This window comes from Portunus trituberculatus, chromosome 46, assembly GCF_017591435.1.
Source record: "Portunus trituberculatus isolate SZX2019 chromosome 46, ASM1759143v1, whole genome shotgun sequence".
Classification (NCBI taxonomy): Eukaryota; Metazoa; Arthropoda; class Malacostraca; order Decapoda; family Portunidae; genus Portunus; species Portunus trituberculatus.
Genome location: NC_059300.1, coordinates 25,450,235 through 25,467,139, shown reverse-complemented (window position 1 = coordinate 25,467,139; position 16,905 = coordinate 25,450,235). Strand labels below are relative to the sequence as shown.

The 16,905-nt window shown below is 37.3% G+C and overlaps 2 protein-coding genes across 2 annotated transcripts in view; one reads left to right on the top strand and one right to left on the bottom strand.

Annotated features, from left to right (window-relative positions):
- Positions 1-16,905, bottom strand: part of LOC123519783 (cation-dependent mannose-6-phosphate receptor-like) — a 33,512-nt gene that overhangs the window by 12,181 nt on the left and 4,426 nt on the right. Inside the window, exon 3 of the mRNA XM_045281289.1 lies at positions 16,903-16,905. This exon is cut by the window's right edge and continues 162 nt beyond it. Within this exon, the coding sequence (XP_045137224.1) occupies positions 16,903-16,905 (3 nt within the window). The remainder of the gene's footprint in view (positions 1-16,902) is intronic.
- Positions 9,975-16,815, top strand: LOC123520021 (protein phosphatase 1 regulatory subunit 16A-like). Its single transcript, XM_045281833.1, has 2 exons — positions 9,975-10,583; positions 14,388-16,815. The coding sequence occupies exons 1-2, from the start codon at positions 10,301-10,303 to the stop codon at positions 16,040-16,042; spliced, it is 1,938 nt and encodes a 645-aa protein (XP_045137768.1). The 5' UTR covers positions 9,975-10,300; the 3' UTR covers positions 16,043-16,815.

Sequence of the window (16,905 nt, the reverse complement as noted above, 5' to 3'; positions counted from 1 at the left end):
TCCTCATTTCTCTTACTATAGTTCACCTCCTTCACTATCAGATCTTCCTTAGTAAGAACCATTATATCACCACCTCCTTTATTTTTTCTATCATTTCTCCATACTTTGTAGTGTTTTACAACAAACCAATCTAGCTTTATTTCGGGCCTTAGCTTTGTTTCCACTACACACATTATGTCCGGTTCGTTATTTCTTAGGTAATCCATACAATTCTAGCCTCTTAGACAGAAATCCATCTATATTCATGTAAGTCACTTGTATTCCATTCCTAGTCTCTTTCTTCCATGTAATGTCTATTCCGTCTGTTTTATCCACCACTTCTTTAGCCTCCCATTTCTCATCCTCCAAAAAAACTTGGTCTTTTCCTCCTCTGTTCTTTTGTCATTCATCTCTTTCACTTCAGTTACAAGCTCTTTCATTTTCATTCGCTCATCCTGTGACATATTTCTTCTTATGGAAATTGTTTTGGTTTCCTCAGAGTCCTTAAGTTTCCAAGCCCTCCTCAACAAGGCCTCAGCTGCCACCTGAGACTTTAATTTCAATTTTAATGGTCTATTCTTGCCTTCCTCAAAAGCTCCCAATCTCACACTTTCTTCAACCTCAGCATATAGGTCCTCTTCCTCCACAGAGATCTTTTTCAGTAATGACTTAATCCTGTGTGTGTGTGTGTGTGTGTGTGTGTGTGTGTGTGTGTGTGTGTGTGTGTGTGTGTGTGTGTGTGTGTAATTCACCATGGTCGCCTGCTGGTACCCAGCCAGTCTTCCCATTCACGAGCTCAGAGCTCATAGACCGATCTTCAGTTAGGACTGAGACCACAACACACTCTACACACCGGGAAAGTGAGGCCACAACCCCTCAAGTTACATCCCACCTATTTACTGCTATGAACACTACACATTGAGTTGCCCATTTGCCTCGCCACAACTCAACCCAGCCCTCTCATTTTCATCGTGGCTAACCACTACACTTGTGTGTGTGTGTGTGTGTGTGTGTGTGTGTGTGTGTGTGTGTGTGTGTGTGTGTGTGTGTGTGTGTGTGTGTGTGTGTATTTACCTAGTTGTAGTTTTACAGGGCCTAGGCTTTATGCTCGTGTGGCCCCGTCTCCATATCTACACTTATTCAATCTTTCTTTAAAACTGTGTACACTCGTTGCAGACACTACTTCTTCATTCAAATTGTTCTACGTCTCAACACATCTTTGCGGGAAACTATACTTTTTAATATCTCCTAGACATCTTCCCTTCCTCAGCTTCTTACTATGTGATCTTGTGCTTCGACTGGCATATTCTTCTCTCAGGATCAGATACTCATTGTCCACTTGGTCCATTCCGTTGATCAATTTATAAACTTGTATGAGATCCCCTCTCTCCCTTTTCTGTTCCAATGTTGGAAGATCCATAGCCTTTAGTCTCTCCTCATATGTCATCCCTTTAAGTTCTGGGACCATTCTTGTAGTCACTTTTTGTAGTCTCTCCAGCTTCCTTATGTGTTTCTTTTTGTGAGGGGTCCACACTCCTCCTGCATATTCCAATCTGGGTCTTATTATAGTACTTATCAGTTTCTTCATCATTTCTTTGTCCATGTAGTGAAATGCTATTCCAATATTCCTTAGCAAATTATATGTCTCTCTGAAAATTCTATCAATATGGCTTGCCGGTTGATTATTTTCTTCCATCGTCACTCCCAAATCCTTTTCCTTTTTTACTTTCTCCAGTTCTATTCCATCTCCCATCTTATAGATTCCCACTGGTCGTCTTTCACTCTTTCCCATTTCCCATAACATGGCTTTTGTCCACATTGAATTCCATCTCCCACTTTTTACTCCATTCCCAGATCTTATTTAGGTCTTCTTACAGTATTTCACAATCATCTTTGTGCTTTATAACTCTGCACAGTTTCGCATCATCCGCAAACAGATTGATGTAGCTGTTCACTCCTTCTGGCATGTCGTTTATATAAATGAGAAAAAGTATTGGAGCCAATACTGACCCCTGCTCTCCACTTGGACTTCATATCTTTGACTACCGTCCTTATTTCTCTCCCCCCTCAAATAATTTTCCATACATCTCAATGTGCTCTCCTCTAATTTCCACAGTAACCTTGCATGTGGCACTTTATCAAACGCCTTTTTTAAATCCAAGTAAATACAATCAACCCATCCCTCTCTCTCTTGTACTCTACCAACTATTCTAGAGTAGAAACTCAGTAAATTTGTTACACACGACCTTTTTTCTAAACCAAATTGGCTATTTGATAATAATTTGTTGTCTTCAAGGAACTCGATCCATTGTTTCTTTATTACTCTTTCACACATCTTACATATTACACTAGTTAATGATACCGGTCTGTAATTTAGAGGTTCTTCCTTCCTTCCGCTCTTATATATGGGAACCACCTCAGCTCTTTTCCATTCTACTGGTACTGTTCCATTTTCTATTGAGCATTTTATGATGTTGTGTATAGGTCTTGCTAGTTCTTCCCTACATTCTTTCAGTATTCTGCCTGAGACTTCATCCGGTCCCATTGCCTTTTCTTCATCCAGTTTCTTCATTAACTCTTTAATTTCAAGCTTGGTTACTTTAATTTCTTCCATATAGATGGTCTCTCTATTACCCTGTGGTCTTTCCAATTTGGATTCCTTAGTAAAGACCTCCTGGAACTTATTATTTAACAGTTCTGCCATACTTTTTGGGTCTTCCACCATCCCATTTTCTCCTTTTAACCTTTCTATTGTTTCTTTTTGTCTTATTTTTTCGTTTATGAATCTGTAATACAATTTCGGTTGCTCCTTGCATTTTTCAACTATGTCCTTTTCATATATCGTCTCCTCTTCCTTCCTCATTTCAACACGTTAACACGTATTGGGCCACCCGTTTACCGAGCAAATGTTTCACTTGTTCATTTACATCTGAGGCAATATCACTTTCTCTATTAAACTTGAGTATGTAAACAATTTGTGTATAAATTTGTATTTATTATCACTGCAGATGCATTGCTAAGGTACTGGAAAATAAGATAAAAATGATAATACAATAATTTCATTTGTTGAAAGAAAAAATATTCTGAATAACAAGTAATGTTTGGTGACATATTACTTCAAAAATACAATCAATATAAGAAAATATGGAATATTAGATCATCATAATGTTGATCACTAATTACACAAGTCATGTTTTTTTGTTGAAACATGAAATGCAAAGGAGTGGTTGACCCTCACATTCATTGTAATAGGTGGATACTCTCCTAGCCTTGTTTGTGGCCACCTTGTATCCCTCAGACAGTGAGATTTTCTCATAGCATCCTCTGCATTGCTTCCTTACATTTTTCATTGGTCCATCTGCTTCCTGTATGTTCTTTTCTTACACCCAATATATCAGAGATCCTCTTCCCTGGTTTTGCAATTTCCTCTGGAATGTTTTTAGTAAGAGAGAGAATTACTGATTCTATGAAGGTTTTTAGGCATACTTGTTTTGCTGAGCAATATTTATTGTATAGAATTTGAGCATTTGTCACTGATAACCCAGCAATCGTTTCCAGAGCCAGCTTCTTGTACCACTTCCTTGATTTGTAGAGTGACGAGTAGTAGGAATTGAGCTGATCAGCAACATCAACACTTTTTTTTTTTTTTTTTCGGTTTATTGACACTTTCAGGTTTTACAATCTCTTCTCCTTTTCTGTTTTTCATTCCACTTGGAACTAAGTTATCACCTTACTCAGGTACTGTTGATAGTGTGAAAAATATATCATCATATGCTACAGCCCAAGCCTGGCACACTGGTGTACCAATACGCGATAGAAGGGAAAATAAATTACTGGTTTGCAATTCAGTATATATTTGTACCATGGATTTTTAAGCTCTATACTAGAGGCTGCACTCTCACAATGATATAAACCTCTTCTCTCTGCAAAAGTCCAATGGACACTTCTTAATCGCTCCTCTGTCTTCCTTCCTTAATGTGTTAACATATTCATTTCTTGCTATCTTGAAGTTTACCTTATTTACTGCATTTCTATTTCTCCTCCACCTTTTCCATGCTCCATCTCTTTTCTCCTTTGCCCTGGCACACTTTGCGTTAAACCAATCTTTCCTTCTTCCTTAGGTCTATATTTCGGGACATATTCCCTGACTCCTGTTTTGTATATTTCCACAAATAAGTTATATTTCTCTTGCACCCCCTCAAGAGTTTTCCATCTCCTCCCAGTTAGCGTATTTGAAATAGTTTTTGAGATTCTCAATATCAGCCTTTCTGTAATTTAATTGGTCTCCTTTGTATGATTCATCTCTATCTTCTTTTCCCTCTTCTATATCCATTTCTAATATTACTCGTACATGATCACTCTTTCCCAATGGGCACTTATATCTTATATCATCATTCATTTGTATACCCCTTGTAAAAACCAGGTCTAATCTCGCCAGCTCATCGTTTCCTCTGAACCTTGTGTTTTCCTTTACTTTTTGATCCATCATATTATCTATCATTAGGTTTAGGAATCTTTCTCCCCAGGCTTCTTCCCCCATACCACTTTCATAATTTTCCCAGTCCACTTCTTTACAGTTGAAGTCTCCTACTAATAACACTTTTCTCCTTTCTTTAATGACTCTCGTTAGACTCCTTATAGTGTCACCTATCATGTCTTTATATTCTTGGATGGTCCATGCATTCGTTTTTGGTGGCACATATTTTACAATGATTGGTAAGTCTTTTCTATTAATATGCATCTTAATATACAGTACTTCTGCTTTTCCTTTCCCAGATTCCACTTGGTTTACCACCATCTCTCTCCTTGTCATTATCATGACTCCTACTCCTCCTTTACCCCCTCTGTCTTTCCTCCATACGTTATATCTATTATCTATGCCTATTTTGATTGTCTCATTTAGTTTTGTTTCAGCCAGGCATACAATATCCGGTTTTTCTTTCCTTATGTAATCTTTTAGTTCTAATTTACTTGATAGAACCCCATCTATGTTCGTATATATAATTTTTAGTTTCATGTCCTTATCACTTTTAGTTACACTTGGTCCACTGTTGCCTTCTCTCTTATATACCATTTTCTTATCCTGTCTCCTAGAATTCTCCAAAAAAATGCCTTTTTTTCCTCCTCTGACCTTTCATTATTTTTTTCCCTTACTGCTGCTGCCAATTTGTTGTATCTCTTCCTTTCTTCCTCATTCTTTTTTTTCTTATATATATATATATATATATATATATATATATATATATATATATATATATATATATATATATATATATATATATATATATATATATATATATATATATATATATATATATATATATATATATATATATATATATATATATATATATATATATATATATATATATATATATATATATATATATATATATATATATATATATATATATATATATATATATATATATATATATATATATATATATATATATATATATATATATATATATATATATATATATATATATATATATATATATATATATATATATATATATATATATATATATATATATATATATATATATATATATATATATATATATATATATATATATATATATATATATATATATATATATATATATATATATATATATATATATATATATATATATATATATATATATATATATATATATATATATATATATATATATATATATATATATATATATATATATATATATATATATATATATATATATATATACTATATATATATATATATCCTGCAGCCTTCTGTTTCTCTGAGTTTTGTTGTTCTATATAATATCTCTTCTGTTGCTGATTGTGTTTTTTGTAGTATCTTAATCGGTCTTGTTGTTCCATCTTGATAAGGTCCTATTCTGTGAATTTCCTCCACTTCCTCCTCTAGGTTTTGCCTATCTTCGTCATTTAGATTTTTTAGTAGGTCTTTAACTGATTTCATTTCCTCCTTTTCCCTTCTTGGTCTATATTTTACATTTTTTTTCTTTTAGTCCAAAGATAATTACACTTTTTTTCTGCAATTTCCCTTACTAGGTTTTCTTTTTCCTTAAGGACTCCAATCATTTTGTTTGCCATGTTCTCGTCTCTTTCTTCTAGTTGTTCTTGAATCACCTCCTGTAAGTTATCTTTATCTTTCTTATCTTGTACTCTCCATGCCTGTACTTCTTTTTCAATCACGTCATGTACTCTTTCCTCTTCATTGCTAACTAGATCTTTTAGGTCCTCTTTTTCTTTCTCTACTTTACCAAGTCCTTCATCCATCTGTTTCTTATATTTGGCTAGTTCTTTTCTCAGTTCTGCATTCTCTACTCTTATAACCTAGCTTCACTTTCTTCCACTTTTTTATCCTTCCTTTCAAGTTCAGAAACTCTTTCTCCTGTTCATCATTCTCTTTACTTCTCATACTTTCTCTTATCCAGTTTTCTAACTTTTTCTCCAAAGTTAAAACTCGCCTATGGAGGGCGGTACTTGTCTCATAAAATCCTCCGAATCTAGCCTCTTCCTCATCGTCATCATCATCCTTTTTTTGTACTCCTTCCCTATTCTCATACCTACTTATGGGTGTAAGTTCTTTCCTACTCATGGTGCCTTTCAATGTAGTTTCTGGAGACTATTGCCACACAAGTCACGCATTTGCCCAGGCCTCTGTAAACACACAATCTCTGGTATTGAGATCAGCTGATCGCAGGGAGCGTTGGTCCACCTTCCGTCCACCACCTTGTCTGACCTTGACCTGTGTGTGTGTGTGTGTGTGTGTGTGTGTGTGTGTGTGTGTGTGTGTGTGTGTGTGTGTGTGTGTGTGTGTGTGTGTGTATTCATTTACCTAGTTGTATTGTACAGGGTTTGAGTGGGACTCATAGTGTCCTGTCTCCATATCTCCATTTATCTAGTTTTTCTTTAAAGTTATGCACACTATGTGCTGTGACAATGCTTTTTTCCAATGCATTCCATTTTTCCACCGTTCTGTGTGAAAAACTGGATTTTCCAATATCCTTCACACACTGCCTCATCCTGATCTTCTTTTCATGTCCTCTTGTCCTTCCATCTTCTTCCATCAACAGCACCAGGTCTTCTTTGTCTATCTTTTCAATATCATTTACTATCTTATGCATTGTTATTAGGTCCCCACATTCTCTTCTATCTTGTAAGGCTGGCAGTCCCGTTTCCTTCAGGCGTTCTTCATATGTGAGGTCCTTTAATTCCAGCACCATCTCTGTAGCCGTCTTCTGTATCCTTTCCAATTTTCTTATATCCTTTTTAGAGCTCGGAGACCATACCACTGCTGCATATAGCAGCCTTGGGCGTATCATGCTTGTGATGATTTTTTCATCATATCTTTATCCATGTAATGAAATGCCACTCTTATATTAGTCAACATCTTACATGATAATCCAAATATCTTGCTTATGTGTTTATCAAGGCTCAGATTTTCTTGTATGATCACTCCAAGATCTTTTTCCTCTTTAGTCTTCATTATTTGCTCCTCCCCCATCAAATAGTTCCATGCTGGTCTTCTCTTACTCTTTCCTAATTCCATTATGTGGCATTTCTTGGCATTAAACTCCAATTTCCACTTCCTGCTCCATTCATATACAGGCAACACCCGTTTAACGAAGGTTCACACAACAAAATTTCGCTACAACGAAGGTTTCATTTTACTACCATCTGTTCATTTAACGAATACCAAACTCGCTTTAACGAAGTTTTATCCAGGTAATTTTTTCCAAGTTTGAAAGCCCCGCCGTATCACGCAAGCCAACAAGTTTTTTAATACACTAGCAGCTGCAAATACTAAGGCCTGCCTCAGAAGAAATCCTGGGACACCTGTCGTGGACAACATGCACCACTCACTTCCATAACAGCGTCAGCAGCAGCTTGTTTTCACTCGCTCAACTTACCACCAAAACGCCCTGCAATGTGGCCTAGCGCTCCTAAGAAGACCAGGAAGTCTCTTACTCTGGAAGTGAAGCTGGATATTATTCACAGACACGAGAGGCGAGAAAACTATAGCACTACTGGCCACCATCTTGACTCAATCTACTGTCTCTACTATTTTCAAGTCAGCAGACTATTAAGAAGGCTGGTGAGACTGTATCTTCCTTGCAAGCTAAAAGAACCACCTGAATTCGTGACTCTACAATGGATAAAATGGAAACCCTTGTGGAAATGTGGTACATACGTTTTGTATGCGGTACAATGATGCACCCTTTGTTTACATTCCACAGGTTGCCGATTAGTGTCTTTCCTGTTTCACTCTCCCTCCCTTCATAAATTTAAGATCATCAACATTATAAAGCTACGTACATACATACATTAGTGTACATTATAATGACTTAAATTAAATTTAACTGCCTAAATGTTAAACTTCATAATTTTTACTTTCATTAAACCTTTCACCGTACTATGATGCACTTTCGCTTTGCTTACTCTCAGTGGAAGTTCAAGTCAGGGGTTAAACTTGTTATAATCGGTTCGCTTAACGAAGTTTCGCTTAACGAAGGGTTTTTAGGAACATAACCCCTTCGTTAAACGGGGGTTGCCTGTATCTTGTTTAAATCTTCCTGCAACAGCAGACAGTCCTCTCTGGTTTTGATAACTCTTAGCAACTTTGCATCATCAGCAAATAAATTTATATAACTGTTTATCCCAATGTGAATGTCATTTACATAAACTTGGAACATAATGGGGGCTAACACTGACCCTTGTGGCAGTCTGCTAGTTACTTTACCCCAAGATGAGTATGTATCTCTATATCACAGTTCTCATTTCCCTATCCTTCAAATAATCTCTTGTCCATTCGAGCAAGGTTCCACGCAGTCCTCCTATGAACTCTAATTTCCAAAGTAGTCTTCTGTGCGGGACTTTATCAAAAGCCTTTTTAATGTCCAGGTATACTGTGTCTACCCATCCATCTCTATTTTCAAGTCCTGTAATAAGTCTCGAGTAGAAGCTTAACAAGTTTGTGTGGGTGTGTGTGTCTGTATTTACCTAGTTGTATTTACCTTGCTGTAGTTATACAGGGCCTGGGCTTTACGCTCATGGGGCCCTGTCTCCATATCTACACATCCAATTTCTCTTTAAAACTGTGCACACTCTTTGCTGACACCACTTCCTCACTCAAACTGTTCCAAGTCTCAACACATCTTTGCGGGAAACTATATTTTTTAACATCTCTCAGACATCTTCCCTTCCTCAGTTTTTTACTATGCGATCTTGTGCTTCAAATGTCATATTCTTCTCTCAGGATCAGTTTCTCATTATCCACTTGATCCATTCTGTTAATCAATTTATAAACTTGTATCAGATGTGTGTGTGTGTAAATGTAACAAACAGGAGAGGAGATAAGCTCATACTGTCCCATCTCCATAACTGTTTTTTATCCAACTAATCCAGTTATGAATATTTCTAGCACACACCACCTCTCCCTCCAGTTGTTTCCATGTCTCAATACTTCTATGAGGGAAGCTAAAATTTTTAAAGTCCCTACTATAAATAATTGTTTTTAATTTTCTATCATGTCCCCTTGTTTACCTTTTGTTCATTACTTTTTCCATCCCACTCAGTAATCTATAAAGTGCAATCCAGTCATTTCTCTCTCTCTCTCTCTCTCTCTCTCTCTCTTTTGTCTACTTTCCAAGACTAGGATGCAAGAGTAGCTCAACCTCTACGTAAATATACATGTCTCCTGATAAAATCCACTAAAGGCCTCACTGCCATGGCATCATCACTACATTGACACCAGAGATTCATAGCCAAGGATGTTATCTGTCATAGGCACTATCATCAAAATCCAGGTTTCAATCTAAAAACATGTAACTGGGCATCAAAGAAAAAAATTAAGTGAAAAAATAACACATTAATGAATGTATAACATATCAAAAGTTTTGATATGATTATACAAAACATCTGAAAGTTCCTGTGCAAGGCTACTGATAGTTCAAAACTCAGATTTCTGATAAGATTAGATTGCCTGTCTCCGTCCACCACAACCCTACCAGTATTCACCACCTCCTTACCAAGGGCAGGTTAAGCCTGGTTTATGAAGTTAGCATAAGGTAAAACTGTGTCTGATACAGAAAGAATCAACATGAATGTTCAACAAAAATTTGCAGTTGTGATCAAGCAACAAAGCTACTGATAATAAGAAGTTTGAAAACAACAAAAACATATTCAAGTGGTGATTCTAAATGTGCCAACAATAGTAAGAAAACGAAAACACTAATCTTGTCTATTCAAATGACACACATTACCTAGTTAGTGAAGTGGAGAAAACATACCAACCAAAGCTGTAATTGCCTGACTTCAAATGGCACCTGCAATGGCCAGCTTCCCCACCACTGCTGAGCACAATGAGCTGGTGGAGGAGATGCAGTATATTGAAAAACTACCAGTAGGAGAACGAATCAAGTTAGCGCAGAAAAGACGGAAACAACAACTGTTTTCCTATGCCAAGTGGATCAAGACAGACACGACTGGCAAGCTAGTAAAGCAGAAAGCTCGGAAGGGTGTTACTTTTTCTGTTTTGTCTCAGATGATGGAGATAGCTGCCCGGGGCTCCTATGAAGAGATGCGTGCTCTGCTCAAGACAGGTAAACAAATATTTCCCTTCATATTTTACAATGGATAGTTTCCCCTGGATCAATAGTAGGAACACAAGTTGCATGTTTACAAATTTTCTTGCATGTTTACAATCATATTAAGGTCTCCATTACTTATACTAATAAAATTAAAATGTGTTTATATATTTGTCTATCTCTGACACTAGTTACTAAAAACTCTTTCATTTCAGATCTAATGTCACTTCCATTTTTTCATGTAAAAGGCAAAATCAGGCCAAGGACAAGAAAAATTACTAAACAAAAAAAGCCCACTTAGACGCCTGTCCCCAAGCAGGTCCGAGAGAATTTGCTGACCATACACTATTCCTTTTTTACTTTTATACCCATTTTTTCCCTTAATCATAGGATCCAGCAATCAAACCAATCTCCCTTTTTGCACAACATTTACTTGCCTCACTTTCCATGCCTTCATGCTAGAGCAGGAACGATCAAGATACTTAAAGCCAACTCTTACTCTATGTAGTCAATAATGAAACAATCACTTCAGTTTCACTTTTCCAAATATTATGATTTTACAATACCTTCAACTCTTCCCTATTCTAAATGCCTTCAAAAACATGCACCAGCTTTACTTGTTCACATTAATTTTCTGGAGAGAGAGAGAGAGAGAGAGAGAGAGAGAGAGAGAGAGAGAGAGAGAGAGAGAGATGCTCCCTATTTACCTTGATTCATTATTCACTTCTGCACTTATGGCACTCAATTCGATTCCTCAATAAAATTCATTATGCATTCATTCAAGTTATTCTAAACTTCATGTTTACACACAGTATTTGCATCAATTTCTTTAATGCTCTCATATAAACTGTAAACATTTAACTACATAACACCTGTTCAGTTATCTACTAATTTCACAAGACTAATTCTAGAAACTGAATGACATGATAAGGACCTGATAAATATTTTTTTTTTCTCTTTGTTCTTTACATGATGAAAATATTATGTATATCTCTGGCTCAATATTTCACAGAGCAATAGAAATATAATTCTAAATAATCTAAAACAGAAAATTGTTAAATTCCTCATTACAAAACATATTTTCTAATTACTCTACAATGTTGGACTTTTCTTTCAAGTGCAAATTGCAGGAGGGATCTCAAAACAACAATGAATGTTTGGAATACCAGCCATTTAGAATTAAAGCTTTCAACTGTATAAAAAATCATTTTACTGACAAATCTCTTGCGACACTAATTAAATTTCTTCAGAGATAAGATTCCATGAAATCTAAAGACATTACAGCATTAACATCACACATAAATTGCAACATTCACATAATCATTATCTTCATCAGCCTCTAAGAAACCAGTACAGAATTTCCTCTGCTATGCTCCACTCCTCCAAAACTTTTGATATCTCCTTGTTTTCTTTTGCCATTTCTAGGTATTTATTGCATTCACTACTCTGACTGTCCATCTATTACCATTATAGGTCATATCCTGCACATATCCATTTTTTTTTAATTGTACTATTTTCACATGGAGGTATGCTCCCTAACCTATGCTGCTTTCTTCTCATCTCTACATCCAATGCCATGCACAATTCTCTCCATTTCCTTTGGATACTTTCATGTTATTATTCTGTTCCATGGCTCTAATACAATATTTCTGGTTTCTGACCCATAAGTTAAGCAGGTTATTATCAACCATTTGCCTTCATGATAGATTACTTTATATTGGATCAATCAGTCAATATCTACGTATACAGCATATATCTTTACTGTCATGATTATGATATGTTTTTTCATGGAAACAGCAATCTTGCTCTTAAAGGGTCAGCTGGGAACATATCAAGACAATTGTGATCACTGCCAGCCCAAAGAGCTGTAATAACAATTTCACTTTCTTATGAAGATCTTATCAGCTCAGAGTTGCTGAGTACCCTCACCTTGAAATCTCTTTTATCAGATGACTCTTCAGTCATCATAATCAATATACAGTAAGTCCTTGTTATACGGTACATATGCATTCCTGAAAACCTTATCGCAAATTGAAATTACCATATACCGAACCCATAATAATATGTAATAATAGGGAATGCATTCCAGCACATCAAAAGTCACTGCTACAGGAATGAAAATATATGAAAATAGTCATTAGAAAAAAAAAAAAAAAAAAAAAAAAAAAAAAAACTACTGCACAAAAAAAATAAAAATAAAATGTTTTTATTTACCTTTCAATCGCCATGTATTCTATCAGATAATGTCCCTCCCAAGGCTAAGGGACAGTAGGGATTTCAGCCCTTACTCATCTTCCGCTGAGTGGGCAGGTGAGGATAAGACATCGTCATCTGCACTGTTGGAAGCAGATGTGGAAGGGCCAGCTGTAGCAGGGTCAGCACGTTTCACGTGTTCGAAGAAAGAGGATATTGAGGAAGGGCAAGCTGTAGCAGGGTTGGCACGTTTCACTGGTTCGAAGAAAGAGGATATGGAGGAAGGGCCAGCTGTAGAACGGCCAGCTGTAGCAGGATCAGCAGGTGTGACAGGGACGGCATGTCTGACTCGCTTGAAGAACGAGTAGATGGAGGACTGTTAGGTTTTTCTTGTTTTTTCATCATAGATTTCTTGATGATTCTTGACATTTTTCTCTACGTCATGAGCCACTTTGCTATTCTTGGCAGGATTTGGGTCACATTCCTTCAGGATTTCCAGAGCGTTTTTGATACCACCAAGATATTTTCTAAGAGTTTTGATGTCCAGGCCATGCACATGTTCTTCTTCCTCGTCTCCCTCTTTTTCTGCCTCCTGTGATGCCTTGTCTAGCTCTATAAGTTCATAATTTGAGAGCGGTTCAGGATGGCTTTCCAAAAGATCTTGAACATCATCATCAACTTCATCGAAGCCAGCCCTATGGCACAGATTTACTATGTCATTTCTGATAGCACCGATGTCGTCTTCAGCGAAGCCTGGGAAGTCATGCGCGCATTCTGGCCATACTTTATTCCACGCCAAGTTCATGGTAGACGTCTTCACTTCGTCCCAAGATGACTTGATGTTATCTAAGGCGTGCTTGATGTTATATGACTTCCACCATTCTCTGATAGTGGGCTTGCCAGGCCCATCTGTGCCCTTTATCAGTTGCTGCATGGTTCGCTGCTGGTAGTAGGCTTTAAATGTTTGCCATGATTATTATGAATATATTTGTGCTTACAATAGACCTTTTAATATTCCATTTATTCATCTAATTAGTAATGCATGTAAGTAATATGTAATGCAGTTAAAAAAAAAAAGGGGGAAGGGGAAGAGATAAGAGGCTCCAAGGGTGGTCAAGTTAAAGTCAGTACTGTGAGTGGTGGGGAGGTGTCGCATGGATGACGTCATCACCCCTGCTCCCCCGTGCTGGGTCCTCTCAGATGACATGAGCGGATACCGTACCTGTGAATTTTTCTTACCGTATATCGAATCGAGGGTAGTAATTTCCAAATACCGTAACTGTGAATTTACCGGATAAAGAACTACCGTATAACGAGGATTTACTGTACTAATATTCCTAAAAGATGTTTTGATAAATTTCCAGTATGTTTTGCCTTTGGTATTTGGTATTTTAACCAGGAAAAAAAATTGATATATCATAGTTTACTGTAAGGGCAATTACCCTTGTTTTTAGTGTTAAAATGTCTGAGGTTCATTGCAAGACAACAACAAAAAAAAAAAAATAAAATAAATAAATAAATAAATAAATAAATAAATAAAATAAAAATAAATAAATAAAAAAAAATAAAAAGTTAGGTGGATGAAAGAACAAAGCTGCTTAATAAGACAGTCTACTTCTCCCTCAGGTATTGATCCCAACATGAAGAATCATGAAGGATTGACAGCACTACATCAGTGCTGCATTGATGGCTCTGTGGACACAGTAGCACTGCTGCTTAAGTATGGGGCTGACGTCAACGTGACAGATCGGGACATGTGGACACCTCTGCATGCAGCAGCTACCTGTGGACACTTCAAGGTGGTGACAATGCTAGTCAAGGCTGGAGCAAATTTGACAGCAGTAAATGGAGATGGGGACATGCCCCATAACATTACTGAGGAGGAAGTGACTCTGCAGTATCTCAAGAATGAAATGATGAAGCGGAATATTTCACCAGACGATCTGGATCAGATACGAAACAAGACCCATAACTTGTTGCTTCAGGATGTAGAAGCTGTCCTGGCAAATGGGGGTGACCTTGACCAGCCAGTGGGTCAAGGTGGTGAGACCTTCCTCCATGTTGCCATTGCTGAGAGGTACAATGATATTGTGAAGCTCCTGCTGGACAATGGAGCTTCTATGACAGTGCAGGATGGGGATGGGTGGCAACCACTGCATGTGGCAGCTTACTGGTGCAATGAAGAAGCCTTGGAAATGTTAACAGAAGATCTTAGGGTGGATCTGCGAGCTCATACCAATGATGGGGAAACACCCTATGAACTATGTGAAGATCCTGACCTAAAGTCTGAGCTCCTTCACATCCTGAAGGACCAGCAGAAAAGCAGCCACAGTAGTCTTAACTCTGAGGGAGATGACAGCCTAATCAATATGAATGACAGTCACAAAGAGGATACAATGGACAGATCACCCCCTCCAACCATCACCGAGGATAATGACTCAGAAGACGACAATGATCGAGATGATTTGCTCAACCTGCCATTGGAAGATGCACCTCCCAGCCCCCTTATCAACATTGACATAGAGCTGCATTCAGAACGCAGGAGCTCCATTAAGGGTGTGAAAAACAATGTTCCCTTTAAGAGGCACAGCATTGAAAGAAGCAGTAGCAGGGAGAGGCAAGCAGTTGCCATGGAGGCCATCAGACCACTACTACTGCAGAGGAGGACATCAAAAGAAAACACTGCACCTCTTCCCCCAGTACACTCCCTCTCTCCTGACAGTTATCGTCAATTCTATGAGATGGTCCATCCTACCTCTGAGGCACAAGAGGCCAACATAGGACTAGAGGTACCACATGAAGCTACATCTGATCATACTCCACAGCCTCCTCACCCTACTGCACAAACTCCAGAGCCAGCAATAGAAACTGCAAATGGAAAACCCTCACCAGATACATCCACTCCAGAAAACTCAGAGGCCATCACTCTAAGAACAGCCACTGGCAATGCAACTGCTAATGACAATGTGAAAGAGGGAATGGGAATGGAGATAAGAGATGGACTAATGCTACGGCCCAGAAAAAAGAATGCTGCCCCACCTCCTCCTCGTGGTTCCCTACAAGATTTGAAGAGGCAGCGCCAGGAGGAAAGGGAACACCGACTCCTGCAGGGAGTAAGTGACACTGGAGAAAGCCTGCCATACTCCACCTCTTACCAGGGCAATGACAGACCCTATGAGGCACCACCAAGTCCTTCAATGATTCGCTACAGATACAAGATGGCTCCAGACCATGGCATCAAGCAAACATTATTCAAACAGAAAAAATGTATTGTAATGTGAAAATTTTAGTTCAGGCAAATAATGATTCCTTATTTTACTATCAATTCAGCTGAGTTGCACATTTTCCTTTAATTCATCCATCATCTTTGTATATTGTACATCATCTTCCCCTTAACCTCCTACACAAGTTTTTAAAAATGTGGTAAAGATATAACTAAGGAGCTTTTATCAATAGTGAAGTAACTGAAGGAGTTACTGTGTTAAATGTACCTTTACCTCACTGCTGTCAATGGTAGCAGTCATTGCCTATCATATATGGAAGAAAAATCTGCACATACCATATTTAATAAACAGCTTTAGAGAGCTCACAAAAACAAAAAGCAAACTGAGTTATATGTACGTTAGATCATTAAAGAATCAAGTGATTTGCACCAGTCATAACCCAACTAAATATAAAGTTCACAGCAATAGACTCTTTACACAGGTGTTCTGGTGTCTACACACCCCAAGGTTAACAGTGTAATAATAAGCTTACTTTTGACCTCTAAGTTAGTTATTTACCAGTAAAACGGAGAGCCAGAATACTATTTTCATACTGTTTATTTATATCACATGGATGTTACCCATGGATTGAAAATTGTTCATATGCATTATGGAGGGAAAAATTTTCCCTTTACATATCTCCCATACCATATTGCAAGCATTCTTACTGAGAATGAATGTCAGAAAAATGCCTATACGAATGCCACTAACATAATGTCATGCCAAATGCAAGAAGATAACTATACAATTACTATAACATGTAAGCATCTAATAAATAAAACAAAATGACCATGAAATAATTCTAGCAATAGGAAGACACACACACAGAGCACTACCACACACCTCACAGGTAACCAACACACCAATAAAACATTTACCTC